The sequence below is a fragment of the Ptychodera flava genome, chromosome 16 (genome assembly GCF_041260155.1).
Source record: "Ptychodera flava strain L36383 chromosome 16, AS_Pfla_20210202, whole genome shotgun sequence".
NCBI lineage: Eukaryota > Metazoa > Hemichordata > Enteropneusta > Ptychoderidae > Ptychodera > Ptychodera flava.
This window is the reverse complement of record NC_091943.1, coordinates 5,765,808-5,790,329: the sequence shown is the minus strand read 5'-3', so window position 1 is coordinate 5,790,329 and position 24,522 is coordinate 5,765,808. Positions and strand designations below refer to the sequence as shown.

Sequence of the window (24,522 nt, the reverse complement as noted above, 5' to 3'; positions counted from 1 at the left end):
TTTAAATGCAGTGAGTGATGCATACATAAATTCATACATAAGGGCACTTGGAGGCTAGGCTGTACAAATAACTCTAACTGACATATTGCACTTAGTCACAAATCATTTGGGACTTTTAAAATCCCTGAAAAAACAAGGTTTACAGTGTGAAGTAAGTGCTTAACTTTACATTTTCCTTGTATTATCAAATGTAGTGAAAACATACTGTCATTTAATGGCAGCGTGTGTGCTTGCAGTTTAACATGAAATTATATCACAAATATTTTGAATACATAAATTTTCACTTTTACATCACTTAGAAAGGTTTTCGATAAGAACATTCTAACAATGATACTAGTAGGGTCATTAATTAGGCAATGGGGTTATATTGTTTGATCATGTTTTACTCATTTGCATATCTGTCATTTCATCAACTTTGTTCAAAGTAACTTGTAGATTATAAACATCTTTATCAAATACTGAAGTGAAAAAGTAATAGACTGGCCATTTTAGCTACTATAGACTATAGTCTATAGAAGCTATTGGGATGGGTATCCGTCCGGCGTCCGGCGTCAGTCTGTATGTATGTATGTATGTATGTATGTATGTATGTCCGTTTGTGAGGCGTCCGTCCACTCAAATATCTTGAGAACCACAGTACTTACTGATTTGATATTTGTTGTGTAGATGAAAAATATGATTTTGAGAAACTGTTTTTTTTAATTTTTTGATATTGTTGAAAATAGGCAAATTAATGCCAAAAAAGGCGTTTTTGGTAAAAAATCTTCTTCTTCATAACCGCTGGTCAGACAGCTTTGTTATTTGGTAGACAGGTCCCTAGGGATAGCCCAACTTAGATTTGTTAAAATTGTGATGAAATATGCAAATGTGTATTTTTAAGGAATTTTTTTGTCATTTTTGGTCAAAATTTGACTTACATTTTATGTAATTCTTGTACTGTATAACCCTATCAATTCACCCAGAAAAAAATAATCAATATGATTTTAAATAATTGAATTAATTAGGAAATCATCAAAGCCAAAATAGTTTTAGTGTAGAATTATCAGAAAGTTCAAGTTTTTTGACAGTTCATAGTGAAATGCTTACCATCTTGGAGGATTAAAACAACTTTCCTGAATCCCAACTTTGACATATTCTGAACTGTCATTTATTGTGCCCTGTATGTTATCTAAAAGAAATTGCTCATAATAGTTTGTCATGATAGGGTGGTCAAATAAATAGAGATAGAGAAAGTTCTAATTTCCATTTATGGTTGACTTGGTAAGGATAAAATAAAATTACTTTTTGAGGAAAAAAATAGAGTGGTCAATTAAAAGAGTGGTCAAAGTGATAGGGTTTTTATGGTAAAGCTGGGCTGTAAGATTCCTCATGTGCTATTTATAGCAATTATGCAATCTGTGTAAACAGTGCAATGAAAGTGTTACATGATGCTTTTGATGACCTTGAACTTCTCAAGTTTCAAACATTTGTCTCTTCAGTGTGCTTTCTCTGAGTACCTACAGGCTCAACTTATTCAACAGAACTTACTTGCAATGTTAATTTGAAAGTTAAAATGTGCTTGGTAAATAGGATGAAAATACTGATAAAATAACCACCTTAATATTCTTTATAACCTGAACAGATATGATGAAAATCTTGATTTAAGCAAGTCTTGTTTACTTTAATTAGAATGTAATTAACTCTCGTTTATTAGCTACTATAGACTAATATAGTCTATAGAAGCTATTGGGATGGGTATCTGTCCGGCGTGCACTGTCAGTATGTATGTATGTATGTATGTATGTATTATGTATGTCCGTTTGTGAGGCGTCCGTCCACTCAAATATCTAGAGAACTGCAGTACTTACTGATTTGATATTTGTTGTGTGGATAAAATATATGATTTTGAGAAACTCTTTTATTAATTTTTTGATATTGTTGAAAATATGCAAATTAGCACCAAAAAAGGCGTTTTTGGTAAAAATATTCCTATTCATAACCACTGGTCAGACAGCTTGTTATTTCGTATACAGGTCCCTAGGGATAACCCAACTTAGATTTGTTAAAATTGTGATGAAATATGCAAATCTGTATTTTTACGGAATATTTTTTTCCATCCTGAAATGAGCTATCAAAGATATCCACCTTCTTCATCATACAGGTGTCACAAAAGTTATTCTCTACATAACACAGCAGAGCTCTGTCAACTGTTGAGTCGCTTGTTTTTTCAAAACCGCTGGTCAGACAGCTTTAATATTTGGTTTACAGGTCCTAGGATGACCTTAGTGAGATAATGTCATACAGTCAGGAAAAACTTAATTTTGTATCCATGTCTATAGTAGCTTCAGGGACTTTGGCCCTATGTTTTACATTGAAATTGCTCATTTGTATATCAGTTATTCTACCAATTTTTTTTAGAAAAAAATTGTATCTAAACAATATTAGGAACTACTAGCAAATACTGAAGTCACAGAGAGCATACTTTCTCGGTTTAGAATTGTTTACGTATATACAGAAAGACAACAAAAACAGGGCAGCTAGAAATCTGCCCTTACAGCTTTTTTTGCTATATTTTAGTAGGTGTTCAAAACTCATTCCTTTATTTGAACTCTCCTGACTAAAATTTTTTTGTTGAAAAATATTTCAGCTTCATTAATTGCTGATCGCAGTTTTGCTGGTGTTAACATCGACAATAAGTTTCAACTTACAGCATTTTGAGTAACAATTTGCTATGGAATAATCATGAGAAAATGTTTAAACAATGAAAGATAATTTCTCTGATGAGGCTTGTTACGACAGAAAAAGGGTGAAGTCAGCGATTTTCTTAAAAATAAATGTATCAAAACTAATAACTAAATTTACGGTGTAAAGTAAAAAACAAATTCAGTGCAGCGCAAAAATTGCTTATTTCAGCTAGGACGGCATAAAACTCCTAGTCTCCAGAGAGTTGAGTTGGACAAACAATCGTGAGTGAGGAATTCCTTCTTTGACCGCAGGTTTGATGTAGTGTGAACCGTGTAGATTAAACAGAGCAAATCCAGCGTGATTGCGAAGGTCTTTAAAAGTCTCAAAAGTCTTGAATTAAACACTGAAGTGATCTCTAATTGCCTAAATTCAAAAATCTGTACCATCTCTCATTTATACTAGAATGATTCCATCTAGAGAATATTAAGCATAACATAGAATGTCTATTGATATGCTCATTACCACAGGTGCTTAAAATCAACCAGTGATCGCGAAGCCTCCTGTAAACGTATGTACGTTTACAGGAGGCTTCGCGATCACTGGTTGATTTAAGCACCTGTGCTCATTACTATTCAAAAATATCTTCACTTGTTGTAAACATGACCTTCTAGAAAGTTCTAGACATGACCAATTAAAGTCAATGGCATGGAGGAGATTGACCCACATGCTGAAGCATATACCTGAAGCATAATGTACAGTACATTGTGCGAGCTTTATTACTATAAGGCCAGTCAAAACTTACCTTGACATGTTGGAACACTAGTTGACCACTGATAATCAATCTTACACTCTATTTCATCAGCTCCTTCTAATGTGTATCCTTCAATACAGGAAAATCGAATCTTGCTTCCCAAATTATAATTGTCACCGATTTTAAAACCATTGTCAGGAGCTTCGATGTTAGGACACGTATTTACTGTGGGGATACAACACACCAAATAAACGTTGTTATCAAATGATAATATGGTAAAAAGAAACAACAGACTGTAAAAAACAGCTACCGGTCATTTAGTCAAAGAAAATCTGTCTGACATTGAACACCAGAGTGTAGCACTCTTGAAAACCCCTGACAAGATCTTTTATAGGGCATATGTGATTAATTACTGCCGGATATGATAAATACCAGTACTCTGTATAATTGTCGATGCTCTCTGTTATGTAAAGTAGCACGTGACATCATCAAAATTTATGTATAGACTATCAACATTTATATATCTGCAAATCTGTTGACAAGCTTCTGAATGCTGTCTTGTGCGCACTTTTGAAACGGATAGCATCATCAGCAGACAAAAGATGTCTGATTGTTACACGATACACCTTAAAGCTTGCAATCTTTTAAGATTGAGTAGACATCCATTGCTTCCAGAGTAAAGATAGACCGTGCCTGAGACTGTTGATAAGTCATAATGTAGATGAGTACTGTTGAAAAAAAATATGCCAAAAAGTAGAGCTGCCAGAATACATCCCTGTTTTAGAACCATTGAGAACTGTTGTTCTTTTCACCATTACATTGATTCAACAGTGTGTCTAATATCATAAAATAACTTGCTAATGACGGGATTTTAGGTGGACAATCATGACATCCAAACTTCTGTAGGCTCTTACTGAGGCAAGCTCTACTTATAAAATCCAATTCGTTGGTGCGATGTATGAAAAAGGATACAATTCTCCGAGAGTTGTTGCAAGGAGACGATCATGTCAACTGTGGATCTCTTACATTGAGAACCACATTGTGACTCAATATCGACTGTCTCAACAAGCGTTTCCGGGAGAGATAGAACAACCAGAATAAATAGCGTTACTGCTACGTTAAGGAGTGACGTGCTGCAATAGATATTGCGATCACTTCTTATTAAGTAACACCATGGATTAATCTGTAAAATCTTTTGCCTCGTTATTGGTACTGTAATTTGTTTCTTTACACAAAATAATAAAGTTGATAGCAGTTTTGCTGGTTGGATAAACTTCTGTTGGAAGTCCATCTCCTAAAGTCTTTCCTGTACCACGTGAGTCAATGCTTTTGTTCACTTCATCTAAGGATGGTACAATGTCGATATCTTTCATAGTTTGTATAGTTGGTAATGCCTCTTAGGTGCTTTATTGCCAAGTTCTCAGTGTTGTAAATTCCAGAGATATGCTTAACCGATCTTTCCATCCGTATTTTATCTCTATGATGATTTCACCATGCTTTGGCGTTGTAGGTACTGTCTTTGTTTTTAAAGAACCCGATACCAGTAGAATACCATTATGTATTGTGCTCATGTTTCTTGTTGCAATGACTGTTCAATGTGTGACTAATAAGTTCGAAATTCACCTGTGTCTCGTCTACTTTCGATCCTTCTAATCCTTATCTACTTTTCATGTAATTTTTATCTAGTACCGAACTATGTATACACAAAAGTCGATGGAGTTTGTCTAAGATGACTAAATTAGATCTGCTGTAGATTTGCAGTAGACTATTAGATGACAAGTAGCTGTAGATCTACAGTTGTACCATGATTATAGCAATGAAAGCAGATCAGCTGGACGATGAAGAGTCAGCGAATGCACACAAATGGGAAATATGCAGACTTCCCACTTGAATTCTTTTGCAAAGCTCACTGATGATGCTCCAAACTACTCTGCAGTTATCTGACTGCTCTCACAATATTATGACCAACCAAGTGTGATATGACAAAAATTAAACTGTTACTCCTAGTACACATTGGTAATTATATTGGTTATATTTGGTAAAAGAACACACTCAAATAAAATTTGAAAACAAAATACTCACCACGGCATGTTGGAATTTGGTCAGACCATTGACCTGTGTATGTACAAGTGACAGATGACACCCCTTGGATTTGATAACCATAACTGCATGAGAAGGACACTTTATCACCAAGAATGTATGGGTCATCGTTTTGCCTTAGTGGATGACGTTCAGATGTTATGTGGACATACGTCGGACTTGTAATTGGTGGACACTGTACCTCTGTAAAAAATAGTGACAATGACACTATGCTCCCATTTTGATCGTAATCAACTTACATCGACATGACCTGTGTCCATATCAAGCAAACTCAGTATCATACTGTCGGTATTTGTGGCACAAACAGGGTTATGTTAACTGGAGGTAAACTTAGTAGTTTGAATAGTTTAAGACAGACATAACAACATCCCAGGGAACTTGCACCTCAAATTTATAAAGGGCATAGCCGAGTGATTCTGAAAAGAAATTTCCTATCAAAGATGATGTAACTTCCAACAAATTTATGTCGCTAATATGTTTTTGATCTCAATAAAAGTGAATAGTCAGGCCTTTAACTGGGAAATTTCGATGGCAAAACAAGACTGGTACTTGATACCAAAATCTATGATTTATGTTAATCATTTTGACAAATATTTCATTGGCGATTATAATTGCATAGGGTTTATGTTGAACAGCGAGTTCAACGTTAACCATTGGTTGGACAAACGTTCTAGTTTTGGCATGGAAACTTCCACACTAAGCCCGAAAGGTTCATACATATACAAACCATGTAGACTTGGTTCAAGTCTGTGATTTGTGAATGTTTGAGTGAACGCAATGATTTGTACTTTGCTTTCATGTGAAACGTGCGCGTGAGGCCATGGAGTGGACGCGATGAGTCGGGTGAACCATAGACCTTAAAAAGCGGAGTTTCACCTGGCAGAAACTAACTCACTATACTGCGCAGACTCAAAAGTAATTAACGCATTCAATCGCTGGGAAAACCTGGCCTGGGCTACCAAATTCCGAATAGGTTTGTACGAAATAGGAGAGACACAAGAGAAACTATTATAAATGTTTTTATTTTTTTTAAAATTCACCGACTTGAACCAAGTCTACAAACCATGGTAAAGTTTGGTAGAACTGTGACCAGCAAACACTATCACATAATTATGGTAAGACGTTTTGATTTAATTGGATGCAAAGTGGGAGGGTCTTTGGTTGGGGAAGTCACCTTATAAACCATGGACATAGAAACTAGTTACGCTTCCACTTTCCTTGAACCTTATTGCCCTGGAGAAAATTTACTACAACACAGTGTGCACTTATCTCAAGATCACAATTCACTATTGTCAGAATTCCAATACCGATCATTTCATGATAATTTTAACAAATGAGTAACCAGTGATAATTTATTTACAAACTTTACTTCTGCATTACGTCTATATGCCATACCGAATGTTAGTGAGAACCTGTTAGTGAGAGTCTAGACAGCGCCACCAGTGTTTGACTTTCACTTCTCAGAATCTCCTTATTTTCTCAAAGATTCATTAAAATGGTTGTCTTTCAGACTCCTGCACATTTTTCTATTGATATTTGTTTGTAGCTTTTGACAGCTGTGAACATTTGGTCGACTTTCTTCATATAAGTTATCCAAGTTTTTTTAAAGTCATAATATCAGCTGGCAAATTTTTACCTCACCTTATGTACGTTTTTAGTACAATGTACATGTATATTACAATACAGTAATGCAGAACATGATGAGTGGTCAGCAATCACTCTTTGACAAGGAATGCACCGAGCCGAGTCTTCAGTTGCAAGGAAATATCATTTTTAGCATTTCTGTTGGACTTCAAGAAAGAATGAAGGATATTGGGGTAATTTGAGGGACTATACGTAGCAGAATTGAGATGATGCGCTGGCTGGTGTGTATTGAATCAGACCAAAATATGGCAAATTGGGTTGGTGTACACCTTTTTTGCCATACATGATCACTCTTCACCCAATGATAACCCCTTAACTACCCAAATACTTGAATGTCACTTTTAGTTTTAATAGTAATATTTACCAAAATCAGTGATTTCTTGATATAAAGTTAATTCTTTGTAATCTTTACAAAAAGGTACATTGAAATAAAAGTGTAGTTACTGTTCTTTCATGTTTTGACATTTCATGAAAACAGGAAACAGTTCTCAAATGATTGTACAAGGAATGATAAAATTTTTCATGTGCACTGGGTTATGAATTAAGCACTACACAAAGAAAATATATCATCATTTAATTTTCAGAACTTTCACTTTCATTTAAACAATTTCATACCCTTACCTGATGACGTATCTTAATTCAAAATACTACAACTGATACATGCTACATTTCTCAAGGTTTGGCATTCAAAATATAGCTGCACATACATAATACCTATACGCATATGTATTACAAAATGCATACAAACAGAAAAAATAGCGTCAATGACACTGTAGCTCCCATCCTGGACTATTTAGTGTTTGTTCTCTGGTCAGATATTTGAACATGTGTGAAAGGGATAAAGTGCATGAAGTGAATATACTTAAACCGGTAACTCTCGGTAGGGCCCTACCGAGAAAAATCGATAAAAATGGGCGGAGCAAAAACATAACTAATATGTTTGTTTGTGAACAAAAAGTAGCAAATTAAAACAGCTGGTTGAACACCTCCAAAAATAGAACGTGCACGCCACATAATGTAAACATTGACTGCACGGGACTTTACGTATACTATTTTCACCCAATTTTACGGTTACGGTCCATACGATACATCCACTCATTTCCCCAATAGGTTTGTCTTGAACATAGACTTTTTCGAGGTCTTACTGGAGCAGAGGTTCGGTGCGGCGTAGCCTCGGATTTGTACAAACCGTGATGACGTTGCCAGGCGATCGATCGACACTCCTTAGTTCTCATGCGTCGTGGCACAGGCGTACGGAATGTTTCCTAGATCGTCGTCGGATGGGAAGTGACTGACACTGTACTGTGAGGCCCAAGGCCGAACCTCGTACTGTGTATTCTTATACAGTACGAGGTTCGGCCTTCGGCCTCACAGTACAGTGTCAGTCACTTCCCATCCGACGACGATCTAGGAAACATTCCGTACGCCTGTGCGTCATGGTATACGTTTCTCGTCCGAAAACGAAGCGTTTGTCATTGTCTTCAGTGCATTTTTGAATGATTCAACATAATGCATATCATGACAGTGGCAATAGCTATCCGCATCTTTGTATACGCGTAAACGATGCAGAAATCGTACAAAATGTAGTTTTCTGCCATGGGATCTATTATCGGGGTTTTCCTCGGCTCAGTCATAGTATATATAGTGTACATCACTCTTGCAGGGAGTCTTGATTGAAGATAATAATGAAGCACCGTTTTGTCCGAACGCCGTCCTAGAAATGCCGCATTTCAGGAAAGAACGGGAAAAAATCAAAACAGTTCTGAAAGAACAGCAAATTCGCCTACTAGATGTCCAAATTTATCAAGTGTGGTTATTTCGATGGACGACGGACATTTACCACAATGCTCAACGGCCAAGTCGTCTACCAAATTTTGTAGAGCTTTTGTCTTACAAACAATCCTTTGCTCATTCGACCTTAGTTTAGCGAGGCAGGGCTGTGTCTCCATTATAAAACGTAGTTTCCACAGTTCTTGGATGGTAGTTGTAGTTTCCTTTTCAAAAATTTCGTTGTCTCATGAACTCGGCGCTGTCGGATGGGAGGGTACCGACGACTATTCCCCCGGCTTCGATTACAAGTTTTATGGTGACCGAAATGAAATGTGGTGTCGATTTGTTGTCTTATGATTATTTCAAAAAGCTTCTGAAAAATACTTATTTTAGAAATCAAACCTGTTAATATTTAATCACCAAAAATAAAATCAGAATAAAGTGATTTCATGAATTCTCGGAGCATTCGTTTCAATGTTCATCCCTCCTTATAAAAAGGTTAGTTCTAGTATTTCGCTACATTGAACGATCCCGCCAAAATCGAGTGCACTTCTACACTCTCCACGCAGTCGCGATACTAGTTCATTACAAACGCGTGGTAGTCAGAGTCAGACTGCTAATCACACTATGTCAGCTGGCTTTATGAAGATAGCGGTCAATGATGAGCACTACAGGTAGCCTCGGGAATTTTCTTTGCCAGGAATGAATTGGAGCTAGTATGATGGGGATCGAGCGCGGACATTTGAGTGCAACTTATGGGACTGATTAGTACGGTGACCTCAGCTGTCAACTCGACGTCTGATCACTGAGATCAGCATAAGTGACCCAGCAGTGACGACCGAATATGCCGAAGGCGATTGCAGGCGTCAAAAAAATCCCGGTTTTGTCAGCACATTGGAGGCTACTTGTTTTTTGAATTTTGACTTTGTTCGCTTTGTGTTACATAGGCATGCACGGCTTTAGATCGGCAAAGAACATGTATATCACTTTTGGAAACAGCTAAGCGATAGTTACGCATATCGCATTACGATGATTGCGCTTTCAACAGTACGTTGACTCGAGGGTAAAACTTGAAATTTGAAAAGAAGACAGAAGATATACAGACAGTGTAGACAAAGTGAAAGATCATGCCAGAATTTCTGCTGGTACTTGTCCGTGGTCTCAACCCGAACATACCAGACGTACTTTATGCTGGGCATGAATGACAGTATAGGCCTTCCTGTCTGTAAAATGTACGGCTCAGGTAGGCCAACATAAATGAAAACGGTCCTTTTCAGGACCAACAAATTTTCCAAAAGAGAACTACTGAATCAAATGTGTTTGCGTGTATTTGTTATACACAGTGTGTGTGCGTTTGTATCTTTCAGTACGCTCCGAGTATTTGGTGTTTTTCCCCGCCTTGAACAATCAACGCTACGTGCGGAAAAAGTAAACAACGTATCGCTAATGACTCATTTGCAATTTGCATATCATGTCAATCATGCAGATTCAAACTGAACATCGAACGTTATACCGGCGATATACCGGCAAATATTTTATCCTTTTTCTGGTTCCAGACGTCATTTCAAATTTAATTTCGTCAGAAACCAAGTATATTGTGCTCCAAATACTTATACACATATCCCTCAATTCCCAAGAAAAAAATTAATCTGTAGATTTCTAATTAACGGTTTTTATGGACGGCGTCCAGAGCGTACCGAGTACGTTTGAATATCCCACCATTATGGCCACTCTCGTAGGTTCTCGCGCTTTTATACGGGAGTTGGGGCTTTAAATAAAATGTACTGGAGACAGTGAAATATGTTTAATGTAATTATCAGATATAAAATGGAAAAAATACAGAATTAGAAATATCGTATACTGTGATACAACCATTAACTAAACAAGTCATTGACAATGACAGTCCCTACTTGTAATAGGAGTATTAGTCTTGATGGGGCAGGGAAATGTGGTCATTAAGAAGTATCACTGGAGTGTATATGTTGAGATCTATGGGCAAATAGGTCTATGTCGTTGTTCCCAATTTGAAACACATGAGGCATGTCTTAAGTTATGGTTCTAAATCGGGAAAAAGATCAGACCTCTAGCAGTATTGGCCAGCCAAGAAATACATATGCGCATAATAAATGAGGTACAAGATGTGACATCTTAAGGTCTAATATCCTATCAAAATTGGAGGGTATAGAACTTGTGGTTACTGAGATATGCATATATATGTATAATCAAGGTCAAAGGTCATTGAGGTTACATGACATTTTGAAAAAAAAATTATATTGCTAATTAATCCCTATATGCCAAAAAATCAGACCTCTAGCTCTATTCGCTTGCCCAGAATTAGATGTGTGCAAAATTAATGAGGTAAAGCATGTGTTGTCATAAGGTCTCCCATCCTACTAAATACTAAGGACATAGCACTTGTAGTTACTTATTTATTGACATAAACATATATTTTAGGTAAAAGGTCATCAAGGTCACATGACATTTGGTCAAAAAATTTCTCTCCTATAGTTATCCCTATATACCAACCAGATATGAACTGAATTGCCTCGCGTGCACATTTTGTAAAGTACTTCTTGGGGTATTGGCTTTTATGACATTACATTGTTTTTATTCCCGAAATTAATCCAATCTATCTAAATTTGACATTATCCCCACTGTATTACGCAATGAAAAAAAAGAAGAAACCATTTGAAAAATTATGATCCAACAATATCTGTCGATGCAAGTGCAAATGGCTGAGCAGGCTCTTAACTGGCAGAGGTCGCGTTTGCGTATAAATTCTGCATATTTCACATATAATTGCCATGTAGAACGAGTTGACCTACTTCACAGTATCTCAATGCGCCCAAAAACGATACACCTGTGGTGGGAGGCCGTGTAACGCCGGTAACACACAGCCCTGCCATGCAGAGCTACATTATAAGCGCGCCAACCCAAACTCACTGCATGGACATCACATTTACGAAATCGAAGTCCAAAGTCAACTACGTCATTGTTAGAATAAGAGAGGTCAAATTTTGCACAGATGGCGTTGCACTGGCATGAAAAAGGGTGCATGGGAGCATGGGAACGCGGGCAGTTTCCCTCGCTATGGGTAGGAAATGCATTGAGCAAGACACACTTCCGGGTTCACAAAAAAACGAGGATCCCATTTACGGGGCGCTCAAATATAACTATTTGCTGTGATACATAGCAGAGGCGTATATGTTTGTGATGCTGAGAATAACATCAGTAAATAAATGACGGGTTTTAAAAGTTGCGATGAAACAGACTTCTGAAGGTACTAGGTAGCTCGCTTGGGGAACACGTCATCCCGGTCGCTGTCCGCTTTGACCCCAGTAATTCACACTGGTTTTGGTCGGCCCCAGGTACCCAAGTCACTTCGACCCCGTCACACTTTTGCGTACATGTCCACGGAGACGATTCAACATGTTCAACAACAAAGCCAAGACAAAAATTGAAAATATCAATAAAATGGCTTCACAAAGGCTGAAATACACGATACTCGATGAAGTATGAAGTTTATGAAATGAAATCAAAATTGACAACACAAGTGTTTGTCTCGGGTAATACTATGCCTACCAGTTGAAGTTGAACTATTCTACAGACTGTTTTTTCCATACAGTGCAGTATTTGTCAGTGACAAATTAATCTTTGCAATACATTTTTTGCGATGAGCTGGAAATTTGATTAATATCGAGTTAATGTACATAAATATTCCGTTATTTACTGGGACACGTTTATTTTCTCGATCCGCTATCTGCGGACTACGTGCTGAAGTACATTGACTGTTCATGTCAACGATCGTTTCTCCCTCTGCAGAGTTTCTGTATCCCGTTCAACAACGCTGTACCTCGATCACACGATAGTGACGCTATGTAGCTGTGCAGTATTGAAACTTATCATAAAATGGCCACCTCGTCTAACAGTAACACGTATTGTCAGGATTATCGTACGGAAAAAAGACTGCAAAACTAAGACTTATGAATCTTCATCAGAATTGAACACATCATGATTGTACACGAGTATCAACCGTGAATGCACGTTGAGCTCGGCAGTTACACAAGCATGGTACGCTACATGCATAGCCCTACGAGTATGGCGACAGTGTCCGGCTTTGGCTACGCCGGGGGCTACGCCGCCTACCGGAGGTGGGAGGCGGCGTAGCCAAAGCCGGACACTCTCGCCATACTCGTACGGCTAGCTACATGCACTGCCGCGATGCCGATCGTATGCATTCCAAGGCCTATCCCGGAATTTGTTTCACAAACAACCTCAAAGGAGAGCAAACATACTTCTATGGACAATGACGAATACGTTTCTTGGCGAAGCAAAATCAAAACAGTGCAGCAGTACATGAAGTAGGTCATGGCCTTGGACTCTGTGCACGAACCTGATTGGACACTTCAATACCTTTGACCCAAAGTTATTATTCATCAGCACTTCCATGCCATGAGGCTAGGTAGAGAACGTATTACGTACGCAGTGTACGCTGTGTGTTAGGAACGCACACAGGGAATGCACAGCGTACACTGCGTACGTACACAGGGCTAGCGAGAGAGTTGCCGACATCGACGGTTATTTACGAAAAAAGAATAAAAGACTGGCATTTTTGGAAGCGATCGAGTAGCTGCGGTAGGCAGGGATACGACTTGGGCCCAAGAACGCTGAATTTCGGCAGTAATTTGGTTTTTACGTCAAGTCCAAAATGGATTTGAAGTCACCAACTCTACGTACGGGTCTTTGCAGGGCTGTGGTGAGCGGGGCTATTAATAGCTGTAGCGGAACACACAGCATCGTACGCAGGGCTAAGAACGTATGTACTCATTTCTGGCGATCGAGCAGCGAGGGAAACAATCAATTACCAAGGATGAAGCTAATTTGCTAAACGATATTTTATCTTGAATAGTGAGTTGAATGAGTAATAAAATATCATATTTTAATGTTCAATACGAGGTTGAAACACGGAGGGACCGTGGTTGAAACCAGAGCTATCCAGCTGTAGCCAACCTGGACAAGCACATTTCACAGCGCCCTCAAACAGTCGATTGTTTTCACTTGTCATACGCGGCGTAACAGAAAAATTAAAACTTTCATAACTTCATTAATATCCAAGCCACGCCCACCAAAACCTTTTCAGTTCTAGCCATTTGAATTCTGAAGATGTCTACCAAATTTGACTGAAATACGTTCAGCCGTTTTTGAGAAAATGGACCAACAGACAGACAGACAGACAGACAGACAGACAGACAGACATCGCTGCGACATAACCTCGCTGAGCGCATGCGCACGCGAGGTAAAAATCAGACGTCCAGCTCTATTCTTGGCTTGCTCAGAATGAGATATGTCCATAATTAATGAGCTACAATATGTGGCATCATAAGGTATCCAATCATACAAGATATGAAGGGTGTAGCACTTGTGGTTACTGAGTTATGGACAAATATGTATATTTGAGGTCAAAGGTCACCGAGGTCACATTACATTTTGTCAAAAAAAATTCTCTCCTATAGTTATCCCTATAAATCAAAATCAGACCTCTGGCTCTATTGGCTTGCTCAAAATTAGATATGCACATAATTAATGAGGTACAATATGTGGCATCATTAAAGGTGTCCCATCATACTATACATGAAGGGTGTAGCACTTGTGGTTACTGAGTTATGGACAAATATGTATATTTGAGGTCAAAGGTCACCGAAGTCATGTCACATTTTGTCAAAAAAATTGTATTGCTAGGTTATCCCTATATACCAAATATAGTTATCAAAACAAACCACCAATTGTATGAAACAAGGGCCTAAATACAGACAGACTGACATTCACAGACTGGCACAGAGTGATGACATTGACCCCAAGTGTGCCTTGGCCCATGGAGAGTGATAAAGATATAACAGAAAGCTGAATGTAATGATAAAATAGTTAAGTATAGGCCTACAGACACTGAGGGTGAATATGTTACAGCAATTTGATTAGTTTCTTTTCGTTTTCTACTTCTGTGATAATTTTTAAGACAATCAAAGTGCAAGGCAGTTTTAATATTTAATTGACATAATTTCATTTAATATTTAATATTTAATTATTTTACATAATTTAATTGACATACATGTTATCTTTTACAAGCACACAGCAAACTGTTCTGATTTTTCATTTACAATATTTGACATGGACTGAAATACATAACATGCAACCAATATTTACATTTTGCCCATGCACCAGATACTTGGAGAGATTTCAACATGCAATTATTAACTCAGAAACCCTATAGGGAAAAGTAAACATTGTTTTCTTCCAGAACAGCTGGTATATCCACATCTGGAGCAACTTACAAACTTAACCAATTACACAAGGATGATGACACAAGAGATAAAGTTAAACTGTGGTGAACTTGACTATTCCTTTCAAATCCTTACCTAACTTGATTGACATCTTAAACTAAAATACACTGCATGTTTAATGGCACACAAAAATACATCAGGGGTGTACCATTTGATAAAAGGGGGTTGTCTGGAAGATTGATGAGGAACATCTTTTTTATCCGATACACTGTACATTCTTTTTTTCCCACTATCCCACCTTTTCTTTTTGACAAACCTTCTGTGGCTGATTTTTTTATTGACATTTGTTTGGATTTTTTTCAAAATCTGCCAGGACCTCAGGACCCCCCCCCCCCCCCTCCATCACTCTTTAACATTGAAAAAAACTTTGAATATATTTGTTGGAAACCAAACCTGCTGAAATCACCTCAGCTATGTTTTCTCATTATTTTTTACTTCAACACCAAATACAGTTTACCATTTCAAATGCTTACTGAATCACCGCATTATCTTAAACATAGGGCCAATGTCCCTGAAGCTACTATAGACATGGATACAAAATTAAGTATTTCCTGACTGTATGAAATCATCTCACTAAGGTCATCCTAGGGACCTGTTAACCAAATATTAAAGCTGTCTGACCAGCGGTTTTGAAAAAAAACAAGCGACCCAATAGTCGACAGAGCTCTGCTGTGTTATGTAGAGAGCAACTTTTTGTGACATATGTATTGATGAAGATGGTTGAGATCTTTGATAGCTCATTTCAGGATGGCCTGACCTAAAATGGCAACATTAGCTGCAAAAATACAAAATTGATGATTTCATCATAATATGTATAAAAATGTATACCAAATATCAAAGCTATCACATGAGTAACTTTTGAGAAACAAATATTCCGTCTGAAACACTGTCTTTTACCTTTTGGCAGTTTCTAATTTCTGCCAGCCTACACCATATACACAGTATTTCTAATGTACTGAATGCTGGATGATGCAGAGCAAGACACAGAAGAGTCAATGTATATATTTTGAGTATTAGTATTGTTTATTATCCACTATTCATGAAAATACATGTCTTTAAGTGCACTAGTCTAAAATTATGGAAGTCCATCAAACATGTGTTCACTGCATGACATATGCTGGACTTCCAGTCCCCCTATCCGGTAAGTTCAGTATTTTTAAGTACATGTAATTCAAATTGCTGTATAAAATTACTGTACAGCAATGCCTTATGCAAGCAGTACTGGAAGTACAACATTAGCAACATTTTGGAAGTCCAAAATCCAAACATAGAATATTCAATGGACATATGCATGTCTCCCGTATCAATGCTGGACTTCCAGCCAAGTTGGTTGTTCCGAGGTGACTGGAAATTCTGCGCAGTATTGATCAGTGCCATAATGTCACTTAAAACAATGCCCTGTAAAAAAAATATTGGAAGTGCAATATCAAAGCATCATGGTGAAAGAACACCTTGAGTATCACCATTCACTGTCAAAATATTAGAAGTCCAATTTTCTTACAGGTACATGCACATTTCTAGGTGTATTCACAATAACTGGCAGTCCAATTGACAATTTTGTGTGTGAGTCTTACATGTTCCTGTAAGCTGCTGGATGTATTCACAAATACTGGAAGTTCAACATTCTAGTCATGTATTCACAAATACTGGAATTTCAACATTCTAGTCATGTATTCACAAATACTGGAAGTTCAACATTCTAGTCATGTATTCACAAATACTGGAAGCAAGCAATACTGGAAGTACAATATTAGCACATAAGGGCAAGAATGCTGTCAATACCACATTTACTGTATCAACATTTTGGAAGTCCAACATCCCAACATCATAGCCTGGACGCCCATCAAATATATGCATATTCATTCTATCAATGCTGGACTTCCAGCCACTTATCAGGCAAGTTGTTTGTTCTTCAAAGTCACTGGAAGTCCAGCACAGTAGTGTAATGCCATAATGATGCCTGTGAAAGAAATAGTTAATACCACTATTCACTGTATCACAATTTTAGAAGTCCAGTATCCTAACGGATGCATGTGAGTTGCTGGGTGTATTCAAAATTACTGGAAGTCCAACATTCTGATGTTCAAGTCTTGAATGTTCCACTTAGAGTATACCTGCGCAACATAAATTGGAAGTCCAACATTCTATTGTGTAAGTCTTGAATGTTCCTGTAAGAGAATATATGCAGAATGAAATAAACCTAATCAAAACAGATGCACGGACTGTCTGAACGACAGTGTTTACAATGAATCCATCATTAGAACATATCGGTTGTAAGATGCCAACCTTTAAACAAGAAAAGAGGTTATCTGTGATTTTTCACTTTGTCATGTCATTGCAATGGTAAGTATCATGGTAAATTGTTTTCCTTGTTCTATCCTTTTAATCTTTGAAATATTGTAGCAGCATTGCCAGGTAGCCTGCTTTATAGAGTCAAGCTTCAGAATCTGTGTAACACACTGACTGTCTGTGTAGTAAAAAAAACATATACATCTCAATTTATTTGCTCATGTTATTGGTTGATAAACACTATTATCAACATTGTGATCCCATTTGTGCGAGACACAACTTTGCCTAATGCCTTGTCTTCTTCAAGTGCGAAATAAAAAATAGCCATGTTTCCAACTTGAATTGCAACTCTAACAGCACACCATCATCTTGCAGGAGTGGTCAACAAACAACAGTTTGGTTGTACTCGTCTTTGTTAATTGTTACCTCAAAGTATTCAAAGTGAACTGTAATTAAACATGCAGATGCTGAAATAGTGAACCTTTCTATGAAAATAAGTTTTTGAAAGGGTAACACATACAGGCCCTGAAAAATGCAGTTTCCAATGGCTTTTTAATTCATATGTTGCACATTATACCCTAACCTTTTGCATTCATACCTATCACGGGTAGCCGTAGGTAGGCTGGGGGTGATGTTCCTCATTGTTCCTAGTGAAGCCTAATCAAGTTATTCATTGTTGGATTTACTAATTACTGCAGCCTTGTAATACAGAGCATAAAATCACATGTATTACACACCTGCTGACCTCCCTTTTCCTTGTGAGAAGTCAGAGAATAGCTATCGTGTGTTTCCTGGCTTACGTGCTGGCTTTCCGTGACTGTAAGAAGATAACTCACCAAGATACCAGTTGGTACTTTGCTTGCTTAGCTGAACTATCTCCATTTTGTCTGTACAAGAAAAGATGAGGAAACTCAGAACAACCTACACTCACCATAAAAAGGTAAGGAAGTAGTAAAGATTATGTAGCTATCATAACTTTACACAGTACAACAAGGTTGCCATTTATCATCATGGAGGTAGTAGAGAGTGCATGTATTTATACAGTAAATTAATACATGCTCTGAACACTGAATGTAGACTTGGTTCAAGTCTGTGATTTGTGAATGTTTGAGTGGGGTTAACACAATGATTCGTGGTCTGTTTTCATGTAAAACGTACTGTGAGTGGGGTGAACGCTATGCAGGGGAGTTTCTCCCGGAATCACAGACTTTGCTTTCTTGCACGATCTGCAGTGCTATAAATTATTGATGAGATGACGTTTGTATTGACTAATCTATTATTCATAAGATGACATCATCGTATTTGGCATTTTGGGAGGAGCTAACTCAACATCAGCAGAAACTAACTCACTACTGCGCAGACTCAAAGGTAACAAGGAAAACCAGGCTTGAGGCCTGGGCTGCTCAATTCCAAATAGGTTTGTGTGAAATACGAGAGACACAAGTGAAACTATTACAAAAGTTTGTTTTTGAAATTCACAGACTTGAACCAAGTCTACACTGAATGCTAAGATTGACAACTAAGAAATAAAGTACAATGTTGCTGAAAAATTATACCCACCTGGTAGGGTATAATTTTTCAGCAACATTACCTGTCAACCCTCTACTGCAGTGGTGGAATGCCCATGGTGACTGACTGCATGTCTTATACCCCAGGAAATGTGTGATTTGCTATGGCAATATGTTTGCTCTGATATTACCAAACAGACTTTGCTCCAGGTTAACCTGTATCAATAAAGCAAGTTGAAGTTTTATGTTAGCCCACTTGAAAGGTCCTATAAATGACCAAGTATGACCTAATGCATTGGCAATATCTTTAAACTTTTCAGAGCTGTCAATGATGAAGTGTCTAGATTCTTAGCTGAGATATGAATAATTGGGAAAGATTGATGTATTACGTTGATTTACTTTTGTATTTGTCACGGTTTTGGTTGACCTCTACCTTTTTGTGTGGGAAAAACAATTTTCCTGTGCACAAGTACTTTTTTATCTCCACGACAAAACTATTTGGTGAAACATTAAAGAGTGTGCTGTATACTTCCAACCATGGATTTTTACATCCATGTTCTGACCAAACCGCCAAACCCTAACATTTGTCAAGAGATTTATCGGTTATGTAATACAATCTCCAGATCCACTGGTTGAGCAAATTAACCTTTGGACATACAAGATTGCTGCCACATATCCTAAGGTTCAGTACGACTACCATTCCAAAGATTTCAACAGGTTTTCAGAAATTAAATCTCACTCAAGATGATATTTGCTCAGGTACTCTTCAGTTCTCAGTCACGTGATACCCCATAAACAGATGTTTAGGGAGCGGTCGTTAGTTTCATCCTGGGGTTGGAGGAATCACCGTCCCTCCATCCACTCAGCATATATCAGTCATTGAACATTAAATTTATGATATTTTACGAATGGTGAGACACTTATTTTGATGTTTTTTCGTCCGAAACGATGATTTTTGGGATAGTGATTTGTTTGTGTCTTTGTTTATCCGTTTTAAGACTTAGGGGTACAGTCGCGTACAGTTGTCTAGCGGCGATTCCTTGTTACATCCATGGCTCAATCTATTTTTGAGGCCAAAAGAGTACGCAACAGCTTTGAAAAGAAATCAATTTTTGTGTATAAAAATGTGAAAGAACCTTGAGGCCCCAACCTCAATATCGAAACGTTTGTGTTACAATATCGACAAGTTTATTCAGCAAAATCGCTGTAGTGAATAGCGCAGTGCATTCTGGTCATTTTGGTCAATTAGCATATTTTTCATGCAAATTCACGTACTTGTCACCTTTAAGGTGTCAGAAATTCACGGATTTTTTGTAATTGATATGTTTACCCGTAACGCGCATCGGAACAAAGAAACAGGAGCTGTTTCCAGACCGGTGGGTGGAGAGACGGTGGAGGAATGTATGGGGGTCATTCAAAAAGTTGAAGGCTACTGCGCTCGTGTCATGGTCCGACCGTTGTGTATTGCAGCAGTTCGGAACGGCAAATAACACTTCTACGCATTGTCAAAATTATGAATCACAGTATACACAATTTCCCGCGGTCTGCAATGTGTAGAGTTTACACCGGCAACAGAAGTATGTACTGTCTTATTTCCTGTCAACGACGCAAAATTGTAAGTGGCCGCTTCGACAAAGATTTCCTCGAACTTCGCACACTGCTCAAACGAAGAAAATTAGATAATATAATGCATTGTTGGAATGAGTTTCAAGAGAGGTCGGCACGTCGTATTTTGAAGTGAGAATTGCAAGCTTGCAATTCAAGTTTTATGGTTAATTAACAGATTAGATCCGCGGTACAGTCATCAAACAAGCACAAGGTGCAGTTACACTATCAAGTGAAGCCAACCTGCACACGATTTAACGGTATCAAGTGAAGTCGGCAGAGCAAATGACACTCCAATCGTGGGTAAACGGCAAACCACTTTACGGGACACGTAGAAACAGTGCGTTCCCTCTCCGCGTACGTCAGAAAGTATGTGGCATTTTACAACGGAGGAATATATTTCGAGATGTAGTGGAAACAATTTTCCAGACCGATTTTCATCATGGGTTTTACGAGGCAATTCAGGACTTCCGAACGCATTTTCAAACTGAAATTATGCAGATCTTAGTAGAGTACTCTGAATCAGTGAATACACCAACTTCAACCCCACTTGCCCGTCTGACGGGGAGAATATTGATTTCACTTGCCCGAACCACACAAAATTCGCCAGACACTGGCCCTGCCTTTCTTTGCTATGTGAATTGCGTTTCTGCCTGAAAAGTGTACAAATGTAAATCGTCTCCAAATGTACATGTTGTAATGACTCTGGCATGCATTCGTAATAAAGTAAAATCACTGTCCCTTTAGAGGTAAAATTTGGTAAAGATGAGTTACAAACAGCCGGGGCAGGAACAGGAAGCTCGTTGACAAAACAATAGGATGGAGAATAGAACAGTCCTAAAAAAATCAAATATCGCACCACGGAAGTTGCGGGAGGGTGACCTCCTCGCATCTGGTGTCCTCTATGCACAACAGCTTATGCAATCACAAACCCTAGGATCTAATTCGATAAGTTCAAGTAGGTGACGTATTGCTTACTCAAACCATTACGTAATATAACTTGTCATTTGCGCTAATATTGCCTCGGTCGGAAGCGCAGCCACTGTGTGTGGACTAGCGGATATGTCGATGACCCTTTCTAACCCTACACCTCCGTGACTTTTAACTGTCAGTTTACAGTTTACCAAAGTGCCCTTCTACTTCAAGTTCCCTCAGTAAGGCAAACTCGAGCACCGATCTGTTCAGGCAAAATTACACCTTTTAGAGGAAAGTCTTAGAAAAAACTGCAGACATCGACATAAACTCTGACGGTTTTTCAAAATGTAAATGAGGCTTGACATACTATGATCATTTTTCTACACGACCGCTCTTTCCTTTTATATTTATTCATGACCTGTACACTGGCCCAAACCCGCATTCCTGACGACAACGGATCTATACCAAAATGCTCTAAGAGCTAACGCGTTCAAAATTAGTTTTAGTGCTCAGCGAAAGGGTAGACCCTCAATTTACAATAATTATTGATGATCAAAAGAAAATCACTTAGCATCGACATAAATTTTGAGGAACTCTCAAGTCTCACAGCAGCGAAGATTACTAAGCCGTCAACGTTGACTCTATAATCAATGAGGTGCAGATCGCGAAATATAATCAGCGCACGCACTTTGACCTTATGGTAAGGCTGTTCTCACGCCTCGGACACCCGCTGCGTGCTGTCTTTTATAAAAAAAAACCCAAAAAAACCGGTTGCTCCATAGACCCCTCGAGAAAGTTCGAATAGAAATCCGAAACACATACCGCTGCAGTTCCAGACTTGACAGCAGTTGACATCACAGAGTTGTTTACATTCCGCAATCGTCCGTGTATCCCCGAATTTTCCCTCGTTTTTGCAGTTTTTTAACCGTCGGAATATTTTCTGTGCGAGGAGTGCTCCATGATTCGGTAAAGTATGTATGTTAACTACTGAAATGTTGTTGTTTGAAAACTGTGAACGGCCAAATTTACGAGGTCAGCGTTCAGCTTTGTGTAAATGCATGTCTATACCTTACCGCTTTGAATCCATCAACCGATGGATAGTCCCGATTTATCGCGAAGTTTCTCCTGACAGCGAAAGTCAGTGTTACAAATGTATTTTCTAGTACTTTGCGGATGTAAACATGTGTAGCTTATCCGAACTTTGGTGTTTCTTTAGGCTAAAACAGTACCAAAATGTTAGAGGTCGTGTATTTGAGCTCCAATGGAGTAGTCTTTTTTTGTGTTCCCTGATTTTCGTCAAATGTTGCGTGACAGATGAAATAAAGGTCAGATTTTCGTTTCGCAGGACTGGGGAAGTGTAAACCTGTCTAACTTGTAAATGTTTCTTGTTATCGGTGATTTTTATGGTAGGGAATGTAAACTTATATTGTAGATATCTAGCAAGAGTTTTCTGTAGCGTCTATGGCTAAATGTACACAGTTTTTATCGTCTAGTTTTTCCCTTTGGCTTCGGCTTGAATCCAAAATGTGATCTTCATCGTTACCAGAACATTCACCGTAACTAGTATCAAAAAACCCTCAAAATTCTCTGTGTCATTACTCGGAACGTGCCATGCAAGAGCAAAGTGTACATATTCAGAACGTCAGTTTGATCGTTAATGAGATTCAGTGTTAAGTACGAAGTATTGTTGTCAGGGACCGCTTGGCAAATAAACTTTAATGTATTCAAAGATAGATCGCACAAAGAAACCTCAGCAGTTGCCTGTCCCGTTTTTCTCGAGGGTCTATGGTTGCTCCGATTGCAGCGCGTAAGTTTCATTTTACATGTATATGGCGTTATCGTAGACTTTTACTTTTACGCACGTGTAAAACAATTCGTAACAACATCACGACATGTAAACGCACTTATTATCGTTATATGGATAAAGACACAGTTCATCTTCAACGACCAACAAGACAATCATGAGACAAACTGCTGTTTAAAATAACATGCTGTGTAATTGTAACTCAAATAGCTGTCTTGCAGATAATTTCATTCCCGTAGATTCGTGCTGTGAAACGATGCCATTTGGTGTCCCAGATTGCATTCCAGTTTGGTCAAGACTATACTGAAAAGTATCACGGCCTAAACCAAACGGTGATTTCTCCCGATCTTATGAATGTTCAAATGTCTATTACACGGCACAGAATACTCCGTCAAAAGTAGTCTCCGTATACTGGTATATCTAACGGGCGATTAATTTCTATCCTCATCGAAAGGAATTTCCCTTTTTATCTACAGTGCCTTGCTTCTGAATTCTACCATACTAAAATTTCGAATTTTCACTTAGTGGCATCAAAGATGTTTATAATGACTGGCGATGACATCTTTTGAATTCCGAAAATTGAATTTAACGACTGCAATGTCACTAGACTTATATCAATACCAAACTTTTGGTAAAAACAGGGTACTCTAATCCCTCTTCGTTAACGTGGGAAACAACTTTTAAAATGTTTATGACAGACGTGAAGATACTGATGAGTTGTGACAAATAATTCCAAATAGGCCTATGTGCCAGCAAATATTCCTCTGTTGACCTTTCTCTTCACCAAAATCGCTAGAAGAATTTGAAAGTTTGTACATGTCTATCAGTTTCGTATGTCTCGCTGGTCCCTGCGTAAGAACATGTAGTCTTTGCCGATATTCAAGGAGTATGCCCCTCGACAGCACCTCAACACAATCATTCTCACACTTACATGTTTCTGCCACGGCTGTATTAATCTTCGAAGTTAGAAGCTCTGGCGGAGTAACTTTCCTTCTTGGCATAGCTGTAATGTCGGAGCAACGACAACTCATGGTCTAATCCCTACTGTGTTTGTCTTCCTGAACACCGTTATTTGAGATAAAGCGCCAAATTAATGTACGTCGGTGATTGGATAATCCCCAAAATTACGTACGC

General features: G+C 38.2%; 1 protein-coding gene and 1 long non-coding RNA gene across 7 annotated transcripts in view; both read right to left on the bottom strand.

The window, feature by feature from the left end:
- LOC139152625 (P-selectin-like) overlaps positions 1-24,522 on the bottom strand; it is a 117,971-nt gene that overhangs the window by 8,304 nt on the left and 85,145 nt on the right. For all 6 annotated transcript variants that reach the window (XM_070725867.1, XM_070725868.1, XM_070725870.1 and 3 more), the window contains 2 exons: positions 5,498-5,698; positions 3,467-3,640 (listed from right to left, as the gene is read on the bottom strand). In XM_070725867.1, coding sequence (XP_070581968.1) covers positions 3,467-3,640; positions 5,498-5,698 — 375 coding nt within the window. The remainder of the gene's footprint in view (positions 1-3,466; positions 3,641-5,497; positions 5,699-24,522) is intronic.
- On the bottom strand, positions 18,128-24,513 carry LOC139152623 (uncharacterized). The gene is made up of 3 exons (XR_011556672.1): positions 24,320-24,513; positions 19,148-19,280; positions 18,128-18,443 (listed from the first exon to the last, which is right to left on the bottom strand). It is a non-coding gene; the product is annotated as an uncharacterized lncRNA (long non-coding RNA).